The 24,200-nt window shown below is 38.1% G+C and overlaps 1 protein-coding gene across 2 annotated transcripts in view; it reads left to right on the forward strand.

Moving 5' to 3' along the window:
- Positions 1 to 14,413, forward strand: part of LOC134651390 (early growth response protein 3-like) — a 55,851-nt gene extending 41,438 nt beyond the window's left edge. The window contains exons 1-2 of one of the 2 annotated variants that reach the window (XM_063506487.1): positions 10,841 to 11,284; positions 13,275 to 14,413. In XM_063506487.1, coding sequence (XP_063362557.1) covers positions 11,089 to 11,284; positions 13,275 to 14,155 — 1,077 coding nt within the window. In that variant the 5' untranslated portion in view covers positions 10,841 to 11,088 and the 3' untranslated portion in view covers positions 14,156 to 14,413. Of the gene's footprint in view, positions 1 to 10,840; positions 11,285 to 13,274 lie in introns of those variants that run through there. The other variant, XM_063506486.1, reaches the window with a different exon arrangement.
- The last annotated feature ends 9,787 nt before the right edge of the window (positions 14,414 to 24,200 follow it).

The following is a 24,200-nucleotide window of genomic DNA, read 5'->3' on the forward strand; positions in this document are numbered from 1 at the left end:
GGTTTCGCTATCGCCAATTCTTGTTGAGACCAGTATTACTTGAACCCGTAAGTATTAATTAATACGTGACAAATGTTATGCTATGAATGAATTGGTACCTGTTTCTATTCATGGTACCAATCGATTTTGTTTTATGTATGTTAAGATACTTAAGATAAGTCTAAATGGAGTGCTAAAGTTAAACGGAGCGCGGTCGTGTTCTCAAATCACCCAAAGCGCTTTGTACTAAATGGCCGTAAAATACGCTTGTCTAACCGTGACGATTGAAACTCAATGGTCGAAAAAACAAGTACTTACACCATTAGGTACTGATTTGTTTGCTGACTTCTGCGTTTAAGTAGGTATAGAGTTGTTAGATAATTGCGCAAAATCGAAAACTTATTTACCTCTACATTTTTATTTTGGAAGATAAAAGACAAAATGATAATCGTTTCTTATTTTCACTTTAAAGGTCGCTCCAGTAATACAATTCAAAACATTATGCTTAATCGGAAAGCACTCTCGTGACAATAATTCGGCCCAGCGATCAACGTGGTACCTAAGCGATTGCAATGACGCCATGTGACGCGCGGAAGATGTTGCCAGCATTACTGTCCGATGAGCGCGCGCTATTCCGCGCGTTTGCATCACAGCGCTATTTCGGCGCGCGTTATCGGTCAACGATGGGCGCCCGCGCACCCTGGGCGGGCGGCAATCCAAGTCCTATGGCACTTCGGTTGAACATGACTAAGCAGAGTACATAGGTATTCTGCAATAATAACTACTTAATCGAATTTAAACTGTTGTGAGACATACTAACATTGAATAATTTTACGGTTTAGACTCACTTGTTTTAAGTCACTCGCGCGACATGTCTATACTACACTTAGAGTCTATTCGGAAAGAGAAGAGTAGTGGAATGTATTGGGCCCTATACATCCACAACTCTTCTCTTTCCGCACAGAGTCTACGTAAAAATTTCACGATTTATTATTTCAGAGAACTATTCCAGAAAGTTTTCAATTAGTTGGGAAAGTTCTTGGAGACTCCTGGGAAATTTAAAGATAGTTTAAAAGCTATAACCCCGAACACACGTTCCTGAGACGTGTTAGGAACATATAGATAAACGGTACTTACTGACTCTTATGACTCTGCACTTTTCTACTTCATACATATACTGAACTGAAAACATCCCCTGAAAATCAATATACAAAACAATCGATAACCGAAATTCTATTCTATGAATAGAAACGTTCAAATATAAACGAAGTCAGTGGTTCTATTTCAGTTCGCAATTGGCATCGTGACCGCTTGCAGTAGGAAGGGGTATTGTCAGCTGTAATACTCCCGTCGCATACCAAAACCAAGCTAAGTTTGATGAAATGGTAGTCGCATTCATAAAAGCCAGTGCATATGTAGATTTTTAGGATTAGGTTGCCAAAACCAGTTCCCGGGAAGCGCGAAATCGAGATCGATCACGCGTCTCAAAGTCACGTTACGCTGGTTTAGCTCCAAACTTGATGCGCCCGAGTTCGCGCAAGCAATAAGAAATAAGAATCCACGGCACTATTTCCACTCGCTGCAAAGATGACTTTATTACCCGATAAAATAACTGCACTCGTGACACGGGAATGATTCGTGTGACCAGTAGGTACACGGTACACAGCTGAAGACTTTGCCCAGACTGCTGGTCTCTTCGCCTACTCTGATTTCTTTTACGATAGCGACTGTTTTATCTTTGTGATGGAAATTGACTCCGTAAAGTATTGAGCAAGTAATTCACATGTTTAACAAATACGAACTTTATTGTCAATTATTTAGGTACCTACTTCTTATTCGACAAATCAAAATAGGTACTCTTCGATTTTTTGAAAATACTACCTACTGCATACATTTCTATAATGACACCAGGGATCGGAACCGGTTTTTTGCAAAAACTTAGAAATAGCCATATTTTTCGAATTATTTTATACTTGAAATGTAGGACTCAGTTGTGTTTTTAGGTTACGACTTCGTATTATTAGATTGCTCAATTAGAAATGAAGTAATTAGCAAAGAACGAAAAAATACCGTTTCCGTTCCCATACAAAAAATACCGGTATCCGATCCCTGAATGACACTTCGGTTCCGATTTGTGTAGAGTTCAACCCAGAAATTCTAAACTTATACGAGTAGAACAACTTTGTTACAAATGTGATACTCGTATCATAAGCAATTTTTTTATTAATTGCACTCCTGACATTTAATATATAATATATGTTAAGACCATGACAGTAATATTCCATGACCTATCAAAGTTTTGCCAAACCAAGCCAATTTCAACATTTCGTACGTCCTAGATTGTTTAAGAGCTAATGTGATGACAGACTGCAAGAATTGTATCTTTGTGAACTTGTTCTAGAAGTTATTATATTCTGTTGAACTGTCACATATTCACTACTAGACACTACGTTCTCCGTTGACCCAGCCATCCGCTCACCGACACTGCCCTAAGCCAATGTGCGCCGTTGTCTGCAATAGTTGTAGCCTCGGAACTCATCCAAAAGCTATTCTAATGAACTATCAAATATATTGTCAAATCACTACTACTAGAATCTATGTACATACATACTACGTCCTCGATTGACCCAGTCGTCCACCCACCACCGGCGCTTGGGCCGTGGGAAGCACCCGAGTGCCCGCTGTTTGTATACTCATTGAACACACGAGGTGACAAATATGACTCACTGACTACTGGTTTCCAAAACTATCATCCTTTCTCTGACCCGTTGTCATAGTACAAAATTTAAAATAACGCGGCATTGCCCGTACATTTTTGCAAATCTACCTCTTACGCGACTACATAGACTAAACAGATATAACAAAGTGTATGAAATAACCTAGTTGTTGTTAATATATTGTCGTTGTCGCTTTGCTGCACCCGGCCACTAGCCGAATGGCAATTGACCTTATTACGGTCAAGCTCGTCGTTAAATTATCGTCATAATGGGATTAAATAGTAAAATAGGTACGTTCTTTTAGATATCTTATTTATATACCTAATAATATCCTCTTTATAAACGACTGAACAATTATTCCATACGAATAAATAAATAAATCCTCTACTGAAATTACGTAAGTACTTACTTAACAAAAAACTACCGTAAATATTACTGTACAGAAAAATAGAGCGTGGGTATTAAGGAAAAATATTTTATTCATAGACCCAAAGTAACTATGTAAGTCTGAATCCGAAATAAACGAAAAGGAGCAATAAGTAACAGGGCTGTAAAGTACCTGCGAGAAAAACAAACTTTCCGAAGCTGTTTACGCGGACTGCGAGAACTATTAAGTTATCCTGCCAGGCCCGAAACAGACACATAAACTCGGGTTACTCACTTCACAACAATAGCAGACTTGTTTACGCAATTAAACATTCATAACAAGCCAAGTCGATTCGATATGAATAAACGCGTTGGAAATAGACAACGGTCATTGAAGCGCTGTGGAAATAGCACCCCGCCTCCGGACCAAAAGCAGTCAAGTTAAATTTAGAGCTATTCCCACAGAACCGTTTTCATCTAGTGATTCACCTGCTGAAAGCTCGATTGTTCGCATTTTACGTCAATTGGTTGCGTGGTGTTTACGAGCCGGGAGCGTCAGCTGACGGCCAGGAATAGCCCTGACATCGCGGCCACGCTATGCCGGCTGCGCGAGCGCACCCACAAATAGCGCGCTATAATTAGACCGCAGTGAAATCGTGGGTTTGTTATTTTTCTTTATCGTCTCCGTTACGCGATAATTGGGTTAGCGGCTGCATGTGGGCCCGAGGCGTCGGCGTGTCTCGTGCGCTGGGGCTGCCCAGCACCCACCACCGAGCGGCCCGGCCGTTGTCGCCCGCCACCGCATGCTCGCCACCGCAGCTACTCATCTCATTACTTATTAATGTCGCGGCGACATACATTTAAAAGTAAAACCATAGACCACCCCGGAGTTACAGTATCCAAAACTTGTTAGGGTGCCGTCCCGAGTTGTAATATTCGGCGTATATAGGCACCTAATGTCCATGTTTTATTGTATTTTAAACAGGTTATACCATATTCACCCATAAACCCATATGTTTATAAACAAAACCCAATGATTTGGAATAAAATAATAATCATTTACCACCAGGTCCACCAGCTTCATGCTATCACTGCCTCAATATAACGTCGGTTACGTTCGTATACGATTTGTACCTTACTAGGAGTCGTTGAATACAGAATATCGCTTCCTGCCCGTAATGGCAGATTCCGTTAGTTTTTACAATGTTTACCAGCCTTATTGTGTCAACAGTTTGCGGTCATGGAGGTGTAGGTTTCGAGTGGGCGCGACCTGCTAATGCGAACAAGATCAAGGCGATCCATGCCAAACAGTTGAAAGGATAACACTCAAGCATGCATGCATATTCATGAACTTTAAAACGAGCTCATGTTTAGGTATTAGTTTAATTTTCACAGTAATAGGTATTTATTATTTATTCCGCGCCTTATAAATGTAATTCCAATCTCATATATGAATATGAAGGTCTTCAGGAATAAACTGCTTTGTATGATCATAACTATCATAAACCATAAACCAATCCGATTTCAATTTAATTACGATACAGTTGGCGCTTACTTGAATAAATCCCCTGTTGTGTTGGTAACTAAGGTCATCTGAAGGAGTACGATATTGCACAACAATATGACACGCACTTAAGGCTCAGAGGGCCTACCGCGAACCACGTTCGAAGTGTTGGCTCTCTGTCGCACTTGTAAATTCGTACGTAAGTGTGACAGGGAGGCAACAAGTCGAACGTGGTTCGCGGTAAGCCCTTAGCTCTACAAGTCAGATTGTGACGGATAGGCACCCATTGATCTAGGGTGACGCTAGATATAGGATGGATCGATTGACCAAAGATCAGTATAGAAATTGTATTTAACGTAGGTACCTATTTAACATAGGAAAATTGTTATTTTTTACCCTACCAGCTCGGAAAGTTTTTCAGTATGTTTGTTGCGCAAAAGTTCAATTTATGTATCCACGGGTGACACAATGATTCTACTCACAATTGACTCAAGCTAGCTGAAAAATTAACTACTGGATTATAGTTTTGAGTGATAAATATTAAAAAGTAGTATTTTTTTATTATACCTGCCATACATTTGTAATGTTTTACTTACCTAAATACTAGATAAGTATTTGCTTCCCGATGGTAAGGTGAAAACTAATTTATTGCTAACATTAAACATAATGGTCCTACTCAATTACCTCTTCTTACAAAAAATTTAAAACCACCCAAACAAAACGACTCTACAACCTATAAGTCGAACGATATTGATAACTTAAGTATAATACCTACCTATATTTTTTATTACAGACATACTGCCGTATTCGAACTTCAAGATATTCACAAGAGACGACACGTAGTAGATCCATTCTAGATACGTTATAGTTTAGATTTCTAATAGTTCTCTTTTGCAGCTCAATTCGGGCAACCAATGTCACTTTTACGTTAGATAGAGTTAGATATCTATTAGATGTGAATCGTATCTCTAAGTCATATCTTGTGGAAATGAGTAAGGTTAGATCCTAAAAATATCGTTATCGTATCTTGGTGATGTCTAAAAGATATCTTATAGATATCTATTTCAAAATCCGAATCGGGCCCTAAGTATTAGTAGTATGAAATGCGTTCATCATCTTTAAAATAAAACCAATTTTCTACAAATCTTATAATCCACATAAACTTAATATTAAATTAGCGTGTTCAGAAATAAATCCCCTTTAAAAGTACCATATAAGCATTCTAACCGATTAGTTTCATTATGCATTTTGGAGATTTCGTTAGGTATGCAATTTTTAGAATAATCTGGAAAATATTGAAAAAAAAAGTTTACAAGATTGTGAACATGGACCTAGAATATTACGGACGGACTGTCACCTAAGACAAACTGTGACACTGCAATGGCGGACGGTTTGAATGTGTGCGTGTAGACGAGTGTTACCATGTAACACAAATTCTCCCCTAATGGTGAAACAATTATTTTTAATATCGTCTTTGTTTTCAAATAAAAAAATTAGGACAGTTTTACGTTAGACAATAAAAAAGGTGTGTACGTATCTGATTTTATAGGTCTTGAAAATGCGCAATATTGCACAATTACTTTGTGCAAACATTATTTTCAATACCTAATGATATTTAGCATCGTAATGAAATCAGTTCGTCATGTTTTTAGGGTTCCGTAGCCAAATGGCAAAAAACGGAACCCTTATAGATTCGTCATGTCTGTCTGTCTGTCCGTCTGTCTGTCCGTCCGTATGTCACAGCCACTTTTCTCCGAAACTATAAGAACTATACTGTTGAAACTTGGTAAGTAGATGTATTCTGTGAACCGCATTAAGATTTTCACACAAAAATAGAAAAAAACAATAAATTTTTGGGGTTCCCCATACTTCAAACTGAAACTCAAAAATTTTTTTTTCATCAAACCCATACGTGTGGGGTATCTATGGATAGGTCTTCAAAAATGATATTGAGGTTTCTAATATCATTTTTTTTTAAACTGAATAGTTTGCGCGAGAGACACTTCCAAAGTGGTAAAATGTGTGTGTCCCCCCCCCCCTGTAACTTCTAAAATAAGAGAATGATAAAACTAAAAAAAATATATGATGTACATTACCATGTAAACTTCCACCGAAAATTGATTTGAACGAGATCTAGTAAGTAGTTTTTTTTTAATACGTCATAAATCGCCTAAATACGGAACCCTTCATGGGCGAGTCCGACTCGCACTTGGCCGCTTTTTTTATTTATACATTTAACTTGAAACAAATCTGGTTTTCAACAAAAAAATTATAATACATAACAAACAAACGTTAAGTATCGCTCCTTAGTATCGGGAAATTACCATACCGACCTAGTTTGAAATGCACAATCAATAATTTAACCATTTACCTAAATGATCTCTTAATACATAATGATTTAATAAGAAGGGTATCAATTACCCTACTTTCGGGAAATTACCCTATTCATGTTACTGGTCACACTCCTGTTTTGCAGTTTGATAATTTATAAACAACAAATTATCGTGATTTTACGTACGAATTAATAAACTTAAGTATGAAAAGTTATTCCGTGACTTTTTTTCTTTCGATCGGTACAATTCTAGCAGGATTTAACTACGCATGCCGGCATATTTTATATTTTTCTTCGACATGTTTACTGCAATGACGTTTCGATTCGTCTGACGGCAAACTGGTGGATGTGGGCTGTCAATGTGTGTGTGTCACGCGTAAATACTGAGAAACTGGTGGATGTTGGAATCACAGTTGTATTGTAAGCGAAACTCTGTCCGTAATATTATAGGTTCATGATTGTGAATAAGCTTTTTATAAATTGGCATGTGATAACTTTATGAAACTATCCAATCTTCAATTGAATAAAAACCGACTTCTCTTAACAGTTAGAAATGCCGTTTAAATTTACCATCGTACTTAGTGCATCTCAAAACAAGCGCTGGTGGCCTAGCGGTAAGAGCGTGCGACTTGCAATCCGGAGATCGCGGGTTTGAACCCCGGCTCGTACCAATGAGTTTTTCGGAACTTATGTACGAGTACGAAATATCATTTGATATTTACCAGTCGCTTTTCGGTGAAGGAAAACATCGTGAGGAAACCGGACTAATCCCAATACGGGCCTAGTTTGGAAGGTCAACTGGCAGTCGCTTTCGTAAAAACTAGTGCCAACGCCAATTACTGGGATTAGTTGCCAAGCGGACCCCAGGCTCCCATGAGCCGTGGCAAAATGCCGGGACACCGCGAGGAAGATGACGAGTGCATCTCAAAACACTCATAACAATTACAGTTAGCCCCAAGACGTGAAATGAAATACCTATGTACTTTCCGTAGAGGATTTTCGTCTTCATGAGCAGTTGGGCGTTTTTTTTTTTGTTGTCCCCTACACTTTTTTTTTTAAATTTGGGATTTTTTATGTTATTTCTAGTCAGAATCACGAGCTCTTTCTATCCTAATAGGAGAAAAAAAGTGTCCTAAGGTTTTTATTTCCATTACGTCACCAATTCACCATTTTTCATAGACTTTGTATGGCGGTCGCGGAATGGAAAGATGGAAAAATGTATGGAAATTCTGGGACACTGTTTTTCTCCTATTAGGATAGAAAGAGCTCGTGATTCTGAGTAGAAATAACATAAAAAATCCCAAATTTGAAAAAAAGTGTAGGGGACAACAAAAAAAAACGCCCAGTTCCATTTCACAAAATGGCACAATAGCAAAGAAGGTATTTGCAATACTTGGTTTTTAGGGTTCCGTGCCTCAAAAGGAAAAAACAGAACCCTTATAGGATCACTCGTGTGTCTGGCTGTCCGTCTGTCACAGCCTATTTTCTCCGAAACTGCTGAACGAATCAAGTTGAAATTTGGTACACATATGTAAGTCTGTGTGACCCAAAGATGGACATGTAACGTATCTAAATAATAGTAGTTTGTGTTACAAGGGATCAAAATGATATATTTCCGTCAAGGGCGTACATTGAATCCTAACCGTAATGTGGGATTCAATCAAGTGTTAACGCCCAAGACGAAATAATTTTGATACCGTGTGACACATACACATATTTCACATCAACTATGAGGAAAATAAAAAAATCTTAGTGTTGACACAATCTGATGCTCAAACAGATTATTTAAGCTAAAAAAATAATGTGCAAAAAAATGCAATAAAATAGTGTGCTAGAACAGAAAAGTGTTACTTTGATCCCTCCTAGCAGGAAGGAAAAGTGCCACTTTGATCCCTTCTAGCACGGAAGAAAAAGCTCTTTTTCCGAATAGGTGGTGTGAAAAGGAATTTTCACCTCAGCAGCTCGAACAAGGGTACTTTGCTACTTAAAAACAGTGAGCAAAATCGCATTTTGCTCACTGAGTGAGACAAAATGAGCAAAATGCGATTTTGCTCACTCAGTGAGCAAAATTCGATTTTGCTCACTGTTTTTAAGTAGCAAAGTACCCTTGTTCAAGCTGCTGAGGTGAAAATTTAATTGTTGGTATATCTTAAGAAAACATGAGTGAATAGAGGTAAGTGATGAAGAAGGAATACATTTTTCGGGTTCTCTAATATGTTCTCACTGCTGAGGTGAAAAATGTTGTGTACTACACGAGATCAAAGTTATTTACATCTCGTGCGCTTTTGAGTCCCTTACTACGCTCAAGATTCTAAATTAGATTCACTCGCTACGCTCGTGAATCTATTATAGAATCTTTCGCTTGCACGGGACTCAAAATAAGCACTCGAAGAAATATCAAACTTTGATCTCTTGTTGTACAAATAACTATTTAAACAGGGGGCACTTTTGGGGGGTGAATGAGACAGTTAAAAAACAAAGTTTTGCAAACAATATCGTGTTATATATCATATGAAAGAGCTCATTGTGAGAATCTCAATTTTTTTTTTATAATTTTAAGATAAATAGTTTAGAAGTAATTTAAGAAAATAGGCAAAAAACGACCCTTTATCTCCGAAACTACTGGGTCTAAAATTTTGAAAAAAATACAGAAAATAGTTTTTTACTTATAGAATCTATAGATCACTGGAAAACCTAATTAGAAATGTGCAGTCAAGCGTGAGCCGGATTTAATTACCTACTTAGTTTTTGATCCGACCCTTACGGGTTTTTTAAAGACATTTCACTCACGTTTCACATCAAAAAATACATTGTTAAAAATTGTGTAATGTCGGAACCCTTGGAACGCGAGTCCGACTCGCACTTGGCCGGGTTTTTTTAGATAAAAATATATAAATCGATAGTATGCTTAATGAGAATCGAGGGTACAGCACTGATGTACTATGCTTTTGACAAAAATAGCACCAATCTGTAAGTATTAACTTAATTTAAAATAAAATAAAAAATTTCAAAAACGATTCATAAATGACAGAGTTCTGAGGTAACAGTCGTTGTGGAGTCGGTTTATAATAAATAATAAATAATAAATAAATATTATAGGGACATTCTTACACAAATTGACTAAGCCCCACGGTAAGCTCAAGAAGGCTTGTGTTGTGGGTACTCAGACAACGATATATATAATATATATAAATACTTATATACATAGAAAACAACCATGACTCAGGAACAAATATCTGTATCATCATACAAATAAATGCCCTTACCAGGATTCGAACCCGGGACCATCGGCTTCACAGGCAGGGTCACTACCCACTAGGCCAGACCGGTCGCCGGTCGGTCGGTTTATAAAAAGGATGAAATTCTTACTTATACCTACTCAAATTTTCTTTTTGCAAAGGAGTCAGAAGATTTAGATTATATTGTTACTCTACTTTTAAGACTGATTTGTACCCTTTTCTTTTACTGAGATGTGCAACTAAGTTACTTTGTTGAATTCAGGCCTACTTAGAAAATTCATTTTTATGCCTTACATTTAATAACGAACAATTAATAGATACTTACATTAGTCATTCTTTTATATTATGTTCAATTTCAAGAAATGATTCACGCAACAAAATGAGTGTGTATTCCTAAGTAGAGCCAGTAGTCATATTTTATAGCATCTCAGAAATATTTAATTTATTTACATTGTATTTTTTTTTATTTGAATAGGTTATTAAAATATTGTGATATTATTAAATACTACTTGTTATCTCTAAAATACATAAAAACATATTGACGATCGATCGTGCACATAAAACTACATATCGAGACAGTTCTATCGAACGGACCGAGTCAAAGTTGAATGAAGTTGCGATCCTCGGAACTGTCGGAAGCATATGCGACGGATCGGAGGCTGCTCGTGCCTCGGCGGCGCTTGGCGGCAGCGGGCGGGCGCCCGGGGTGGCGCGGGCGGTGGGCGGGCCGGGCGGTGACGTCAGCGCCGGGGGGGCGCAGCGCCGCGCGATTGGCGGAGCGGCGCGCGCCGCTACCGAATATGGGACCGCTTCTCCATTGATAAAACTGCGACGCGGGGTCGCGCGGAGCCAGTCCCCTTCGCACCGGCCGCGCGAGAGGCCGTTTCCACGCTGGCGTTGTTCGTAATTCCGCTCGGCCAGTGGGCCGAGGAGCAGGTGGTGCCCGACGGCATGGGCACGGACGCGGAGCCCCCGATCGGGGCGCACCTCCTGTCCCTGGCCGACATGGGCCTGGGGTTCGACTGCCCCATCAAGCCGGCGCCTGCGCCCGCGCTGGGCCACATGCCGGCGGACCTCAACACGCCGGTGTCCACGTCAGACCTGCCGGCGTTCTTCCCGAGTCTGCTGGAACCCCCGCCGATATCAGGTGCGACCCTGGTCACTCGTAGGCGGCCCGCGCCCCCGCAACCGATAACGTTGTAAATAAACAATGCGATCTCTTCCCGTTGCGTGTCCTTCGCTGTCCTTCACCTTCATTGAGCCGTAATGATTATTGCGTTTATAAATTAATTCACGCGCTGTTACAAAGTTTAGTGTTTTAAAGTTAGTGTGAAATGGAAAGTCCTATCCCGTGGCCGGTCGGATCGATGCGCGACGTTGAATGAAACTAGAGTTTGTGAATCGTCTGCTGTCTGCCTTCCTCCCTTCATAAATTCCAATATAGAATGTGTCTCTTCGTATAATGATTTGTGATGAAATGTGTATTTTGTGCCAGTGTTTATAGTGAAAATTCACCATTCGTGGTGAAACTTAAGACCCTATTGGGCAACCGGGTGAATATGCAAAGATTTTTTTCTGAATTAGACTTCAACGCGTTTTCAAAACCGCTTTCACATAGTTTCTCATTCAGATTTTCTTTACATCAAAACTTAACTTTGATAACATTCTTTTATTGTGTTTTGAATAGGTACACCCCTTTTAAACTTTTATACTTAACATTAATTTCTACCGAACTGAAAACAATTTTTAAACTTTTTACAATTTTGAAGATTTATAATCATTTAATCATAAAAATCATTCCAGTTTGATTTGGCCTACGAATAACAGAGTTATAAATGCAAGATTAGTAGGTACATTAGGTACATATTTGAAAGTACATAGGTACCTAATGCAATTTAAACTAAAAAAAAATATCCGTTCAATTAAAAACTTATTCATGTTCAATCATTACCATTAGAAATATATTCTGATAGTGGCACAAATATCGTAGCATCAACTCTTTTTGCCGTTTAAGAATTTCCGATTAGGATGTGAAATCTGACAGTTGGGTGCGTAACGTTGGCCGGGCGACGGCGGGCACGCGGACCTCGCAGATACCGATGCGCGCAGATACGCGGCATCCTGCGGGTATCACTTATCAGCTCTTCCGTTCGCAATCCCAGTAAACGAGTTCAAAAAAGAACAAATGGGCTAGTTTTGACAGTAAACTCGTGCTTTTAGTGCATTTAATGACAGAACAATTATCAAATGATTTTATGTTTTCTGGAATACAATATTTTGCTTGAACGACGTGCATAAGCCTGTACAAAATATGCTACGCTATGCATATTATGGCATATAGATACACGACTATACGCTGTAAAAATCTGTTTAAGAAGTTTTGTAATTATATAAAACAAATACATTATAAATCTAGAAAATCGATCATGAAATAGTTTCATTAAAAGAATTACCCGAAACTAACCGAAAAATAAATCTGTTCGATCTCAAAATAAAATAAATAAAACGACAAAATGTTTTTCTTCCAAACGATTTTGCTTGAAACAACAAAAGTAGTCTAAACTCTAAGCCATTAGTGTAAATAATGTTTCCCGACGGAATATTAATATAAGGTATACCTATGAATGAAGGCTTAATTAATTAATTAAAACATGGGTTATATGAAAATGGTAGGTAATGCAAAACTAATTTCAATATATCAACAGGTTTGGCAGGAAGGTCGGCAGATAATTAATAAACTTTCAAGTAGGTCGATATAAGTAAACATACCTAGGTAGAACGTCTAATTACAGGACCTAAAATCTGTAAGCAAAAATTATAAAAGTATAACATAGAAAAAGGAGGTACGTAAGATGATTAAAACGAATGAATGATGCGTACGTTCTGGTTCTACTCGTATCTTTACAACTGAGTAGTCCTTATAATTTTTTTAAATTTTATACGTTTATTTTAACTTGATCCGACCGTATCGTGTATACATTTTATATTCGGAGCGTTATTTTAAAACAAAGTTCAGCAATTTAATTACATCGTCAAAATGACCTCAGATCGTTATGATAAGTCGTTATGACAAAGAATAACGATCTACTTACTCGACTGAAGTGTTTCAATAACAGTGCATCGTTTGTTTGTTGCAGGTAGCCTACCAGGCGATGAGTTGTCACTGGTTTGCTCCCCGCGGCGCCACAAGCACGAGGCGTCGCTGTCGCCGGGCGCGCGCGCCGAGGAGGCCAGCAACGCGTCCAGCGCCAGCGCCTCGCTGTACGGGCCCGCGCAGCCGCCCGCCGGCAAGCACGCGCCGTCGCCGCCGCTGCAGTGGCTGCTGCCGCCCGGCCCCGGCCCCGGCGACAAGTACTACCAGGAGTACGAGGAGCGCGTCGACCTGCTGCCGCCCGAGTGCCAACCCTACTGCGCGGCCCCGCAGCCCCCCTGCCCCGGGCCGTGCGAGTACCGCGCGCCGCCGCAGCACTGGGAGCAGGACTACCAGCCCGCGCCGCAGCCCGCGCCCGGCCCCTCCGGCCTGCCCAAGCGCGAGCCCTACCCGCCGCCGCCCGACCGGCCCGTGCAGCTCGCCGAGTACAACCCGTCCACGAGCAAGGGCCACGAGATCCTGTCGCAGGTGTACCAGCAGAGCGCGCAGCCGCTGCGGCTGGTCGCGGTCAAGCCGCGCAAGTACCCCAACCGGCCGAGCAAGACGCCGGTGCACGAGCGGCCGTACGCCTGCCCCGTGGACGGCTGCGACCGCCGCTTCTCGCGGTCCGACGAGCTGACGAGGCACATCAGGATCCACACGGGCCAGAAGCCGTTCCAGTGCCGCATCTGCATGCGCTCGTTCAGCCGGTCGGACCACCTGACGACGCACGTGCGCACGCACACGGGCGAGAAGCCCTTCGCCTGCGACGTGTGCGGGCGCAAGTTCGCGCGCTCGGACGAGAAGAAGCGGCACGCCAAGGTGCACCTGAAGCAGCGGCTGAAGCGCGAGCGCGGCGGCGCGCACGACCACCCGCCGCACCTCTAGCAGGCGGCGCGCGGCTCCGCGTCCCCACATTCCAGTGACAGTGAGCCCTCCACCTCCGACTCGGTGGACAACTGAACTTTTACTTTCACGTTGAAGTTATCAAATAATTTCATCGCCTAGCCGTAAGAATTGTCTTTAACGAAGCTTTATTAACTCTACATATGTAAATTCATTGAAATTTATATATCTTTTTATACATATTTGTAATTAATATGATAGGAGATGATCAGCTCGATGTATTTATTTTTAATTTAGATAGGCTAATTGAATGAAATCGACTGGGAACAAGGTATGAAGCGATGTGGGCTAAAGTGTCCTAGTAGCGCTTCTCGCAACCGATGGGTACTCGGACTCGCCCGCGCGAGGCTGAAACATATCTTCTGTCTGCCGACAAGTTTGTAGCTAAAATAAAGTTGTCTCTTGCAGTGCACGCTAAACCTCCATTCACCATTAAATTCCATCAAATCTACCACTGTGTTGCCAGTAAAATGAAACGTTTTATTAATAGTAAATATATTATCGGCGGAAGAATGCACATAAGTAAATAATTTACTACTAATTTTAAATACAATATTTAAATGCTTATTTTAAATAATCAGTCTTCTAAAAAAAACTGTCCCATTAATTAATATTGAATTATAACTATTTTGAGGTAGAAAGTTCGTATTGAATTGGTAATACTTCAGGTATAAACAACATTTGGTATTCCGTTTTAATACAATAACATTATCGTCTTACGATGTGCGTATATTTTTATGCCTTAAAACGTAAATTCGAAAACGACAAGTACAGGATAGTGTTAAACGGCCTTATGTGTACCATGATGGATTTATGGCGGCTATGACACTTACTTGTCAAGTCAAGTTGTCACTTCATTCGGCATTTGACGTCTGTCTTGAGCGCTCGAATGTTTTCCTATCCCGTCGTGGTGATTTCCTTTGTTAAGTTTTTGTTTCTTGTTAAGTTTTTCGTTAAGTTTGTGTTGTTTCTTTTTGTTGATACGAATACTGTGTTAAGTTTGTACCGCGAACGTGAGTTTTGCTTTTACGAAAGCAAAATGGAACCTGTGGCAGGTCCCTCTCACATGAAGGAGAATATTTCTCTTTCCCCACCCAAGAAACGACCCAAAACACACATGACTGTTTCCGAAAAATGTATGGTGATGAATTGTTATAAACATACCTACAATACGTGGCCTGAGGACAAGTATTGGACACATTTGTTATGTGCGAAACAAGTGGCGGAAATATTAGGACTTTCCGAAAGAACAGTACGAAATATTGTCAAAGAGCACAATACGGGTGAAGAATTCACGCCACCCAAGAAAACCGGTCCCAGGTTAACAGTAATTGAAAAATTGGATGAGTTTACCTTCGCAGCGATTAGACGGACAGTTCATCAATTTTTCCATCGCAACGAGCCACCTACCATTCAAAAGGTATTTTTTGTACATGTAATCTTAACAATTTATTGCTCTTATAAGAAACTTTCCTTTAAAGCAGAATAATTAAATATTGTGTATTTTGATTTAAGGTGTTGCAAGTTGTCAGTGATGACCCAGATCTACCAAATTTGTCTGCATCTTCCTTGCGACGGGTACTTAAGCACCTGAATTTCAAATATGCAAGTCGCAAACGACAAAGCTGCCTTATTGACCGACAAGATATAATATTGTGGAGAAAGCAATATTTGGTGAAGATTAAACAATACCGCAGAGAGGGTAGATTTATATATTACCAAGATGAAACATGGGTTAATGAAGGTAATTTATTGAATTTATATTTTTATGTTTATGTATTACACTGTGTATGACGTGTATACATACAAGGCAGATAAGTTTCATGAATATAGTTCATTTTTGCTGACCGTAAAATAAGTTACTTCAAATAAAAACCTTTTACCAGCTTTTAATTCATTTTATTTTTATTTGGGGGTTTGTGTGTTAGGTTAGTATGTGTAGAACAGATTTTACATTTGAATTGTAACATACTTATCCTCAACTGATAGAGCTGAGTTTGGCATATGTAAATTAGTTGACGATACATGTTATGTTACCACTGAGCCAATCTGAAACTGGATAGAATTTAAATTATACAGAAGAGTGTTTAGGCCAGTTAGAATTCTCTCAATCAGTACCTGATGATAGTGCAAAAGAAAGTACAGTCAGCAATTTAAATCTTGTGCGAAAAATGATATTTAAGTTATAGTAGTCATTATAATTTTTATCTTACTTTATGTTATTATAGGTCACACGGTAAACAAAGTCTGGCAAGATACGAAAGTTTTGTCATCTCGACAAGCTTTTTTGGAGGGACTTACGACAGGACTGAAGGCTCCGTCAGGCAAAGGAAGGCGGCTTATTATTAGCCACATTGGCAGTGAAGAAGGATTTTTGGAGGATGGGCTTTTGTTATTCGAATCAAAAAAAAATACGGATGATTACCATAAAGAAATGAATTCGCAACATTTTGAAGAGTGGCTGGCAGGTATACTGCCAAGGCTTAAGCCAAATTCTGTTCTTGTCATGGACAATGCCCCTTATCATTCTAGAAGAATGGAAATTGGCCCCACAAAGAAATGGAATAAGGGCCAACTTATTCAGTGGCTACAAGAGAGGAATATAGTGTGTGACATGTCGATGCTAAGGGCACAGTTATGGGATTTAGTGGAAAAAGACAAACCCAAATTTGAAAAAAAAGCAGTAGATGAATTAGCGGCTGCCCATAATATTACAATTTTAAGACTGCCCCCATACCACTGCGAATTGAACCCAATAGAATTAGTGTGGGCACAAGTGAAGGGGCATGTCGCAAAAAATAATAAAACTTTTAAAATGGCAGACGTCCAGTCACTCTTCCATGAAGGTTTGGAGCTTGTCACACCAGAGCGGTGGAGATCTTGCATAGAGCATGTTATAAAAGTTGAAGATGAAATGTGTCAATTAGATGTTTTAATTGATGATGTTACAGAGCCATTTATTATAAATACTAATGATGATGAATTGAGTGGATCTGAACTTGAAGATTAAATAAATCTTTATTGAAAATGATATATTGTTGTTTCTGTTACTTATTTGAAACAATAGGGCTAAATTCCTGCCATGCCATTCCTGTCAAAATTACACTTAGGGCCACTTGCACCATCCTAGTAACCCGAGGTTAAGCGGTTAAACCGTTAAATTTCTGTTAAACTTGTCAAATTGGAACGGTAACCATAGTAAATAACTCCAGGTTTAACCCCGGGTTAGTTAAACGGTGCAAGTGGCGCTTATAGTATTTTTCAAACAGAAAGGGTAATCTAACAAATATCATCTCATCTCAATACAATTTTGGGTGATTGTGGATTTTAAGATTATAAATTGTATGGAGATGACGCCTGTTACCATACCCCGCATGTTTAAAATACTCTAGGCCCCAACAGCAAGGTTTGTAACTGCTGTATAAATTTGTGCTTAAAGACGATACCTTTGAAAGTAATATTGTATGTATTGTGAATAAATATTTACTATATGTATACTTACATAAAAAAACATCTAAGAGTCGAAATATAGGCGACACATTTAACGAAAGCCCTGCATTTATGTCGTTGGCTGTGTTTCAGTAAAGGTATAAAAAATGGAGTCTATATTTTGACGTAGCTTCCATATTCCATACAAAAAGGGATTTTATTAAGTACGTTAATTTACCTTCAGTTAGATAATTATATTTTATATTATCACAAAAAGGTTGGTGACATCTGATCCGTCATACTGACGTTGACAGATGTCATTGTGACAGTGACATTTCTTGGTAGATTTGATGGAATTTAATGGTGAATGGAGGTTTAGTCGATGCAAGCGTCAAAACTTTAGCATGAGAAAGTGATACGTAATGAGCCTATCCACAGGTACGACCAAGGTTAGAAAAAGTTTACCTACTTAGCCTCACACAACTAAATATTATAAAATTGACAAAATTCCATTACAGGTTTAAATAATCCTACGTTTAAGATAGGAGTAATGTTATGTGTCAAAGAAATGAGGTGGTGAACCTTCTCTGACCGCGACTACCTAACTTAAGTATTGTATGTTTAATATTCTTGTACTTGACGAAACTAACGTGAAACTGTGCCATTAATTTAACTTTACAACGTGCCACTGCACTTATTGTTTAATACTAAGTGTAACACGACTGCTGAATACGTGATAAATATTATTTTATTTTATATTTTCTAGTCGAAGATATCTTCAACAATATCTTACGCTGTTTTTTACATATGTATATTTGGTACCTTTTTCTATTTCTCGCGGTGCATTAGAGAGCTGCTGTCGAGTCTTCTCTTGCTCAAAGATTTTTTTAACTACATTTGCTCAATCCGCTTCTTCTGTAGGTAACAGACCTTCTCACTAACCACCCTAACTATTCTTTCTAATCTTTCTTCTGCACTTCACCTGTTCAATTTCGCGATATTGTTTTACGGATTTCGCTAAATATGTCTGCTTATCTTCAGTGTTTTCCCAGTGGCATATATGTTTTTAATGTTCGTATTATAGACTAATCTAGTGAAGAGATAGTGTTAGCGTTTAAATTATGATCTCTTAATCAATATTAATTAATTTCAAATACAGCGAGTGCTCCTTATTTATAATACTCATAGGTTTTTGTATAGTTAACATAACGTGTAGATAGGTTATTTGTACAATGTAGGCTTCAGTAACTGTGATTATGTTGATTGTTGCGAACAGTTTATTCCGTGCAATGTGACATCTGCAGTTCGTTTCTCGAGTCACGGCTGTAACTGCATCATTAGATTTCCTTTATAGTACAAAATTAAGCACAAATAGCCTTTAGAAATCGTATAACGTGAGAACGAGTGTTTATGAAATTGCCTTCAATACCATATACAGCTACTGTTAAAAATCACTAGTTATCATAAAGTCATAATTGTTGTTAGTCATCGCGCGTCTATTATATAGACTAAAAACAACATAGATCAAGGTAGTGCAATAAGGCCGTACACGTCAGTCATCACCACAGTGATAATAGAAAACAGGGTGGAATTCAGTGATCGGTCTGTATGAATTTAGGAGAACTGACAATAATATTACTAATTCTTGAGCCTAAACAGTTTTGAAAAGCGGATAAATTTTTTTTCATGCAAAATAAAAGATAGTTCCGAATTGCCAAGTAGTCCATTGTCGAGCGGGCAGCCGCGTGCCGCAGCCCTTCGACCGCAGACGCGAGCGGTGATCATATACAAGAGAGGTGTTCGAGTTATATCTAACGTTTTTACTGTTGTAGGCGAGACGACGTCTCCGATAGAGAAGGCTAGAGTAGATAGGTTTTAATAAAGTGTAATCTGTTAGTGAAATGAGTGACAATTGAAACGGAGAAGACTAAATTCTTACACGTTTTACGTAATGTTGCATCGCGTTAAAGTTATTCATATACGGTGTTTGTATGAAATAAGAGTAGCTTGGGCCGCGAGTCGCTGGGAGGACCCAGTGACGTAACGCGCACTCAGAGCACTGGTTACTGGTTACGACTACGTCCTACATACACGTTGCTAGCTACCGAACCGACTCTAAGAGAATTATGACTACATTGTGGTGTTCACTCTATGGTGAATGAGAACGAATTCTTTACGAATTTTGTGTACCTATGTTTATAATTTAAGCTATCTTATATATATATTTCACCGGTGTGAAAGTTGTTGATGTTCTAAGATAGTTTTAAGTATGTAGGTATTGTTAAATCTCACTAATTTTTACTAAATTCTATTTAATATATTTGTAAATACACTCGGACTAAATTTGGATTTAATGTGTATATAAGAGAAAAAGAGAATTTTTATTTAATATGAATTCACCTAAGGTGAGAAAATACAAATTGTTGAAAACTTGAACTTGGATTTTTATGATTTTATTCCTAATCCCCCCACATAAGACGATAAAGAAAAACAGAAAATAATATATTTTTAAATTTAATAAATACAATGGTGGAATAATTTATCAGTCATTAAAAAAATAACTTCATGAAATTGTAGCAAGAGTCAAAAACTAAATCATAAATTATTTTGAAGTAGGTAAATTCTTTGTTAAAGTCTCACAGTTGGCACAGAAGGTGAGATGTTAGTTAAATTTAGCAACAACAGAATATTGGCACACTTCAATGAGTGTCCGTATTTTTAACATTTGTAACAAAAAACTGACTCGTGGAAACTCACTAAATTGCCGTGCTATATTTACGTAACCTACTTGTAATATGACAGTTGTATGGATGGAAAAGAATATCTCAAATGACTTGAGTAAAATATGCAAGATCACAGGAGCCAATTTAAATGTTTTTTTTTTCTGACCGGTAAACTACATCAGTAAAAATGTATTCCATAAAAACATATAACATTACAATTGAATTGTAATTGTAGTATTTCTAGTAAATTAGGAAAGATAAGGGTTCTTAATTTTTTTTCGCCCGAGCATTCCTATGTCGACGTATAAAAATTATAATATAATTGATGATGACTATTTAAGGATTCACACCGCTAATAAATATAAACAAGGTAGACAGCGACATCTACCATCAGCAACGCGCCGTAACGTACTGACTCAGCGAGGGAGCTTAAAACTGGCTACCAACATGCTATAGCGAATGCGATATGGTCACGTTCAGTGTGTAACAGAGCGGCCGAAACTCGACAGATGGCGTGCGCTTCTAATCCGATATTTTCAGATGCTACTGCTTTTGTTTCCAAACTTTTATTGAATTTCACCTGTCTTAAAAATTCTTAAAAAACTCCACCATAAAACACACAACCTCATCTCATTGCTCGTTTTTGTCGGTCTTTATTTTCAAATCATCCATTGCCAATGGTCGAATTCGTTACCTCGAACATGCGCGACCTAATAAGAAATAATTAAACGAGCAATTCTTGTTTATTTATATATTTATTTATTTATATATATATATATATTTCGGGGATCTCGGAAACGGCTCTAACGATTTCGATGAAATTTACTATATGGGATTTTTGGGGGCGAAAAATCGATCTAGCTAGGTCTTATCTCTGGGAAAACGTGCATTTTCGAGTTTTTATATGTTTTCCGAGCGAAGCTCGGTCACCCAGATATTTGAAATAATACCGTGTAGGTATCGGGCAGCCAAAAGGGCCTATATGGGTCGACCAACTGGACGCCGTCCTGTTGGTCATCCTAAATATCGTTGGGCAGATAGAGTGGAGGCAGATCTCCGTGAGGTCGGCGTCAGCGAAAGCTGGCGTGATACCGCTATGGACCGACGAGCAAAGCGGCGTGCAATTTTGTAGGAGGCCAAGACTCATTTTTAGGGTTCCGTAGCCAAATGGCAAAAAACGGAACCCTTATAGATTCGTCATGTCTGTCTGTCCGTCCGTATGTCACAGCCACTTTTCTCCGAAACTATAAGAACTATACTGTTGAAACTTGGTAAGTAGATGTGTTCTGTGAACCGCATTAAAATTTTCACACAAAAATAGAAAAAAAACAATAAATTTTTGGGGTTCCCCTTACTTCGAACTGAAACTCAAAAAATTTTTTTTTCATCAAACCCATACGTGTGGGGTATCTATGGATAGGTCTTCAAAAATGATATTGAGGTTTCTAATATTTTTTTTTCTAAACTGAATAGTTTGCGCGAGAGACACTTCCAAAGTGGTAAAATGTGTCCCCCCCCCCCTGTAACTTCTAAAATAAGAGAATGATAAAACTAAAAAAAATATATGATGTACATTACCATGTACCTAAACTTCCACCGAAAATTGGTTTGAACGAGATCTAGTAAGTAGTTTTTTTTATACGTCATAAATCGCCTAAATACGGAACCCTTCATGGGCGAGTCCGACTCGCACTTGGCCGCTTTTTTTGGTCATCACGTCAGCCAAGTAAGTAGGTATAATTAGTACTTTAGTTTGGAAAATACGAAATTTAATTGGTCATTCAATAACTTAAAAATAATACTATTTCGGACACGTGCGAAAAATAGATAAATACTTCTGTGCTTATGTTATTCGGAAAAAATAGCTCTAATATTCATTGTCATAAGGATAAAAGTATTTTTTATATATTTTTCTGATACTGTGTTTTCCTTTTGACATCAACTGTGCGTTTTCGCAGGTATTTATCTAATTTTATTATTAATTATATTTATTAAAACATTTGGTTAGACGAAAAACAAGTCATTAATAAACAAATAATAATTTATTTAATAGAAAAACTCCACTTTAACAAAATCATACTATATAACTATCCCTATTCTGCATTCACCTAGGTTTAAAGTAGACATCCCCCGTGCATTGTTCCAAAAGATACAGTGTTACACTGATGAAGATTATAAATTGACAAAATGTTAATAAATAAATCGTAAAAATAATGTCTTATTTACAAAATAAGTAGAAGTACATGTCATATTTATTCAGCTTAAAAATATATCCAATTAATGCGATTTGAAATATGGTGCCAAAGGAATGATACAATTACTTAGTGACCATTAAGTCAAACCATCATCAGGAACAATCCAAACAAACATTATTCATTAGGAATTAGGAAACGACTTTTTACTAAGCACCCAAGTGACATCAGTCTTAAATTTTAAGCTAAAGTAAATACATACTACTGTAAGTAGTTAATGCTATAAGTCACATATATACATACATACATTATAATATATGCAACTCTTTGAGTCCATACTGTAATCTTACAGGCACTCATTTACGCAAGATATTTCTATATTTTTCGTTTAAATCCCTGATCCTAAAATGACAACTGGATTGCCCTAATAGGACCAACCGATCTATCATTTCATGCAGTACAAAGTACAATTTAGTACTGAAATTAGGAAACTACAGATCAATTAGACAGATTGATGTCATTTCACTATCTGAATTTTAAAGTTTAGTTAATTCGACGACAGCAATGTGTTTATATTATTATTAAAAAGTGTTGGCAAATTAAGAATTAATATTTCTACCTGTTCATTTAGCACATTGTTTGGTTACTTTCAAACAGAACATAGTTTGTCATGTTTCTCAGTAGCTCTAAATATGGATAAATGTAGGTATATGAAATGGTAATTTATTTACCATGTATAGTATCTACTTTACTGCATATGTGGCTTTCCACACAGAAGGGTCGTATACTTCAAGTGCAATATGATCCTTTGTATCTAAAATTCCATCAGAAATTCAGATAGAAAGGTCTTTAGTACACATTAAGCATACTATACCTAAGGTCACGTCTCTAATGGAAAGCCACATATTATCTCTTCTGAGCTATATAAATCAAAATATATTGGTTAGCTTATCTATTTTACTAATACTTAAATCAGTTAATCCATCTAAATATAAATACATAAAATATAATTCCGCCTAAAATGGACTAAAGTAAAAAATGTCAAGGTGAGGAAAAAAACATATTTTATAGAACCCTACACATAATGTAAATCCTAATAGGTATGTGGGCTTGCGTAAAATAAAATCTATTGTAATAATCTATTTAGTTTTAGCTTTTTTTGTAATAAATTAATTCCTCTGAAATTTGCTAAGAATCATAATTAATAGCTTCTTATAAACCGTATCACGTATAGAGCACAAGTGAACGACTAGACCGATCGGATTAAAAATAAATAATTTATTATGGTATTTTTATAAATCTCTTTAGACTCGGTGTGTAGACTAGGCGTTAGATCGACGATAATGACATATAAACGATAATGCAAAAATCCAGTCGTCCTGACACCTTCCGCAATAAAGGTATTTAGAGTCAGTGCCGCAAAATACGTAGTCGATGTCCCGTCGATGAAGGTCCCGCAGAAACCGTCTTAGTCGAAAGAGATTCACTAAAGCCTTAAGCCAGGCTTATATAGTCGGAATACCTTGCTGAATGCAGTGCTGGAATTTTTGAAGTAAGTAACTTTTGGAAGTATTAATTTCATACCACGCTTCCTTCAATCTTTTTCTGTAACATTGCAAGTGGCGCAACGGCTGGTTGTAAAGAAAACTCGGGTTCAGTTGCACCATAATTGACGGACTGAAC

This window comes from Cydia amplana, chromosome 10, assembly GCF_948474715.1.
Source record: "Cydia amplana chromosome 10, ilCydAmpl1.1, whole genome shotgun sequence".
NCBI lineage: Eukaryota > Metazoa > Arthropoda > Insecta > Lepidoptera > Tortricidae > Cydia > Cydia amplana.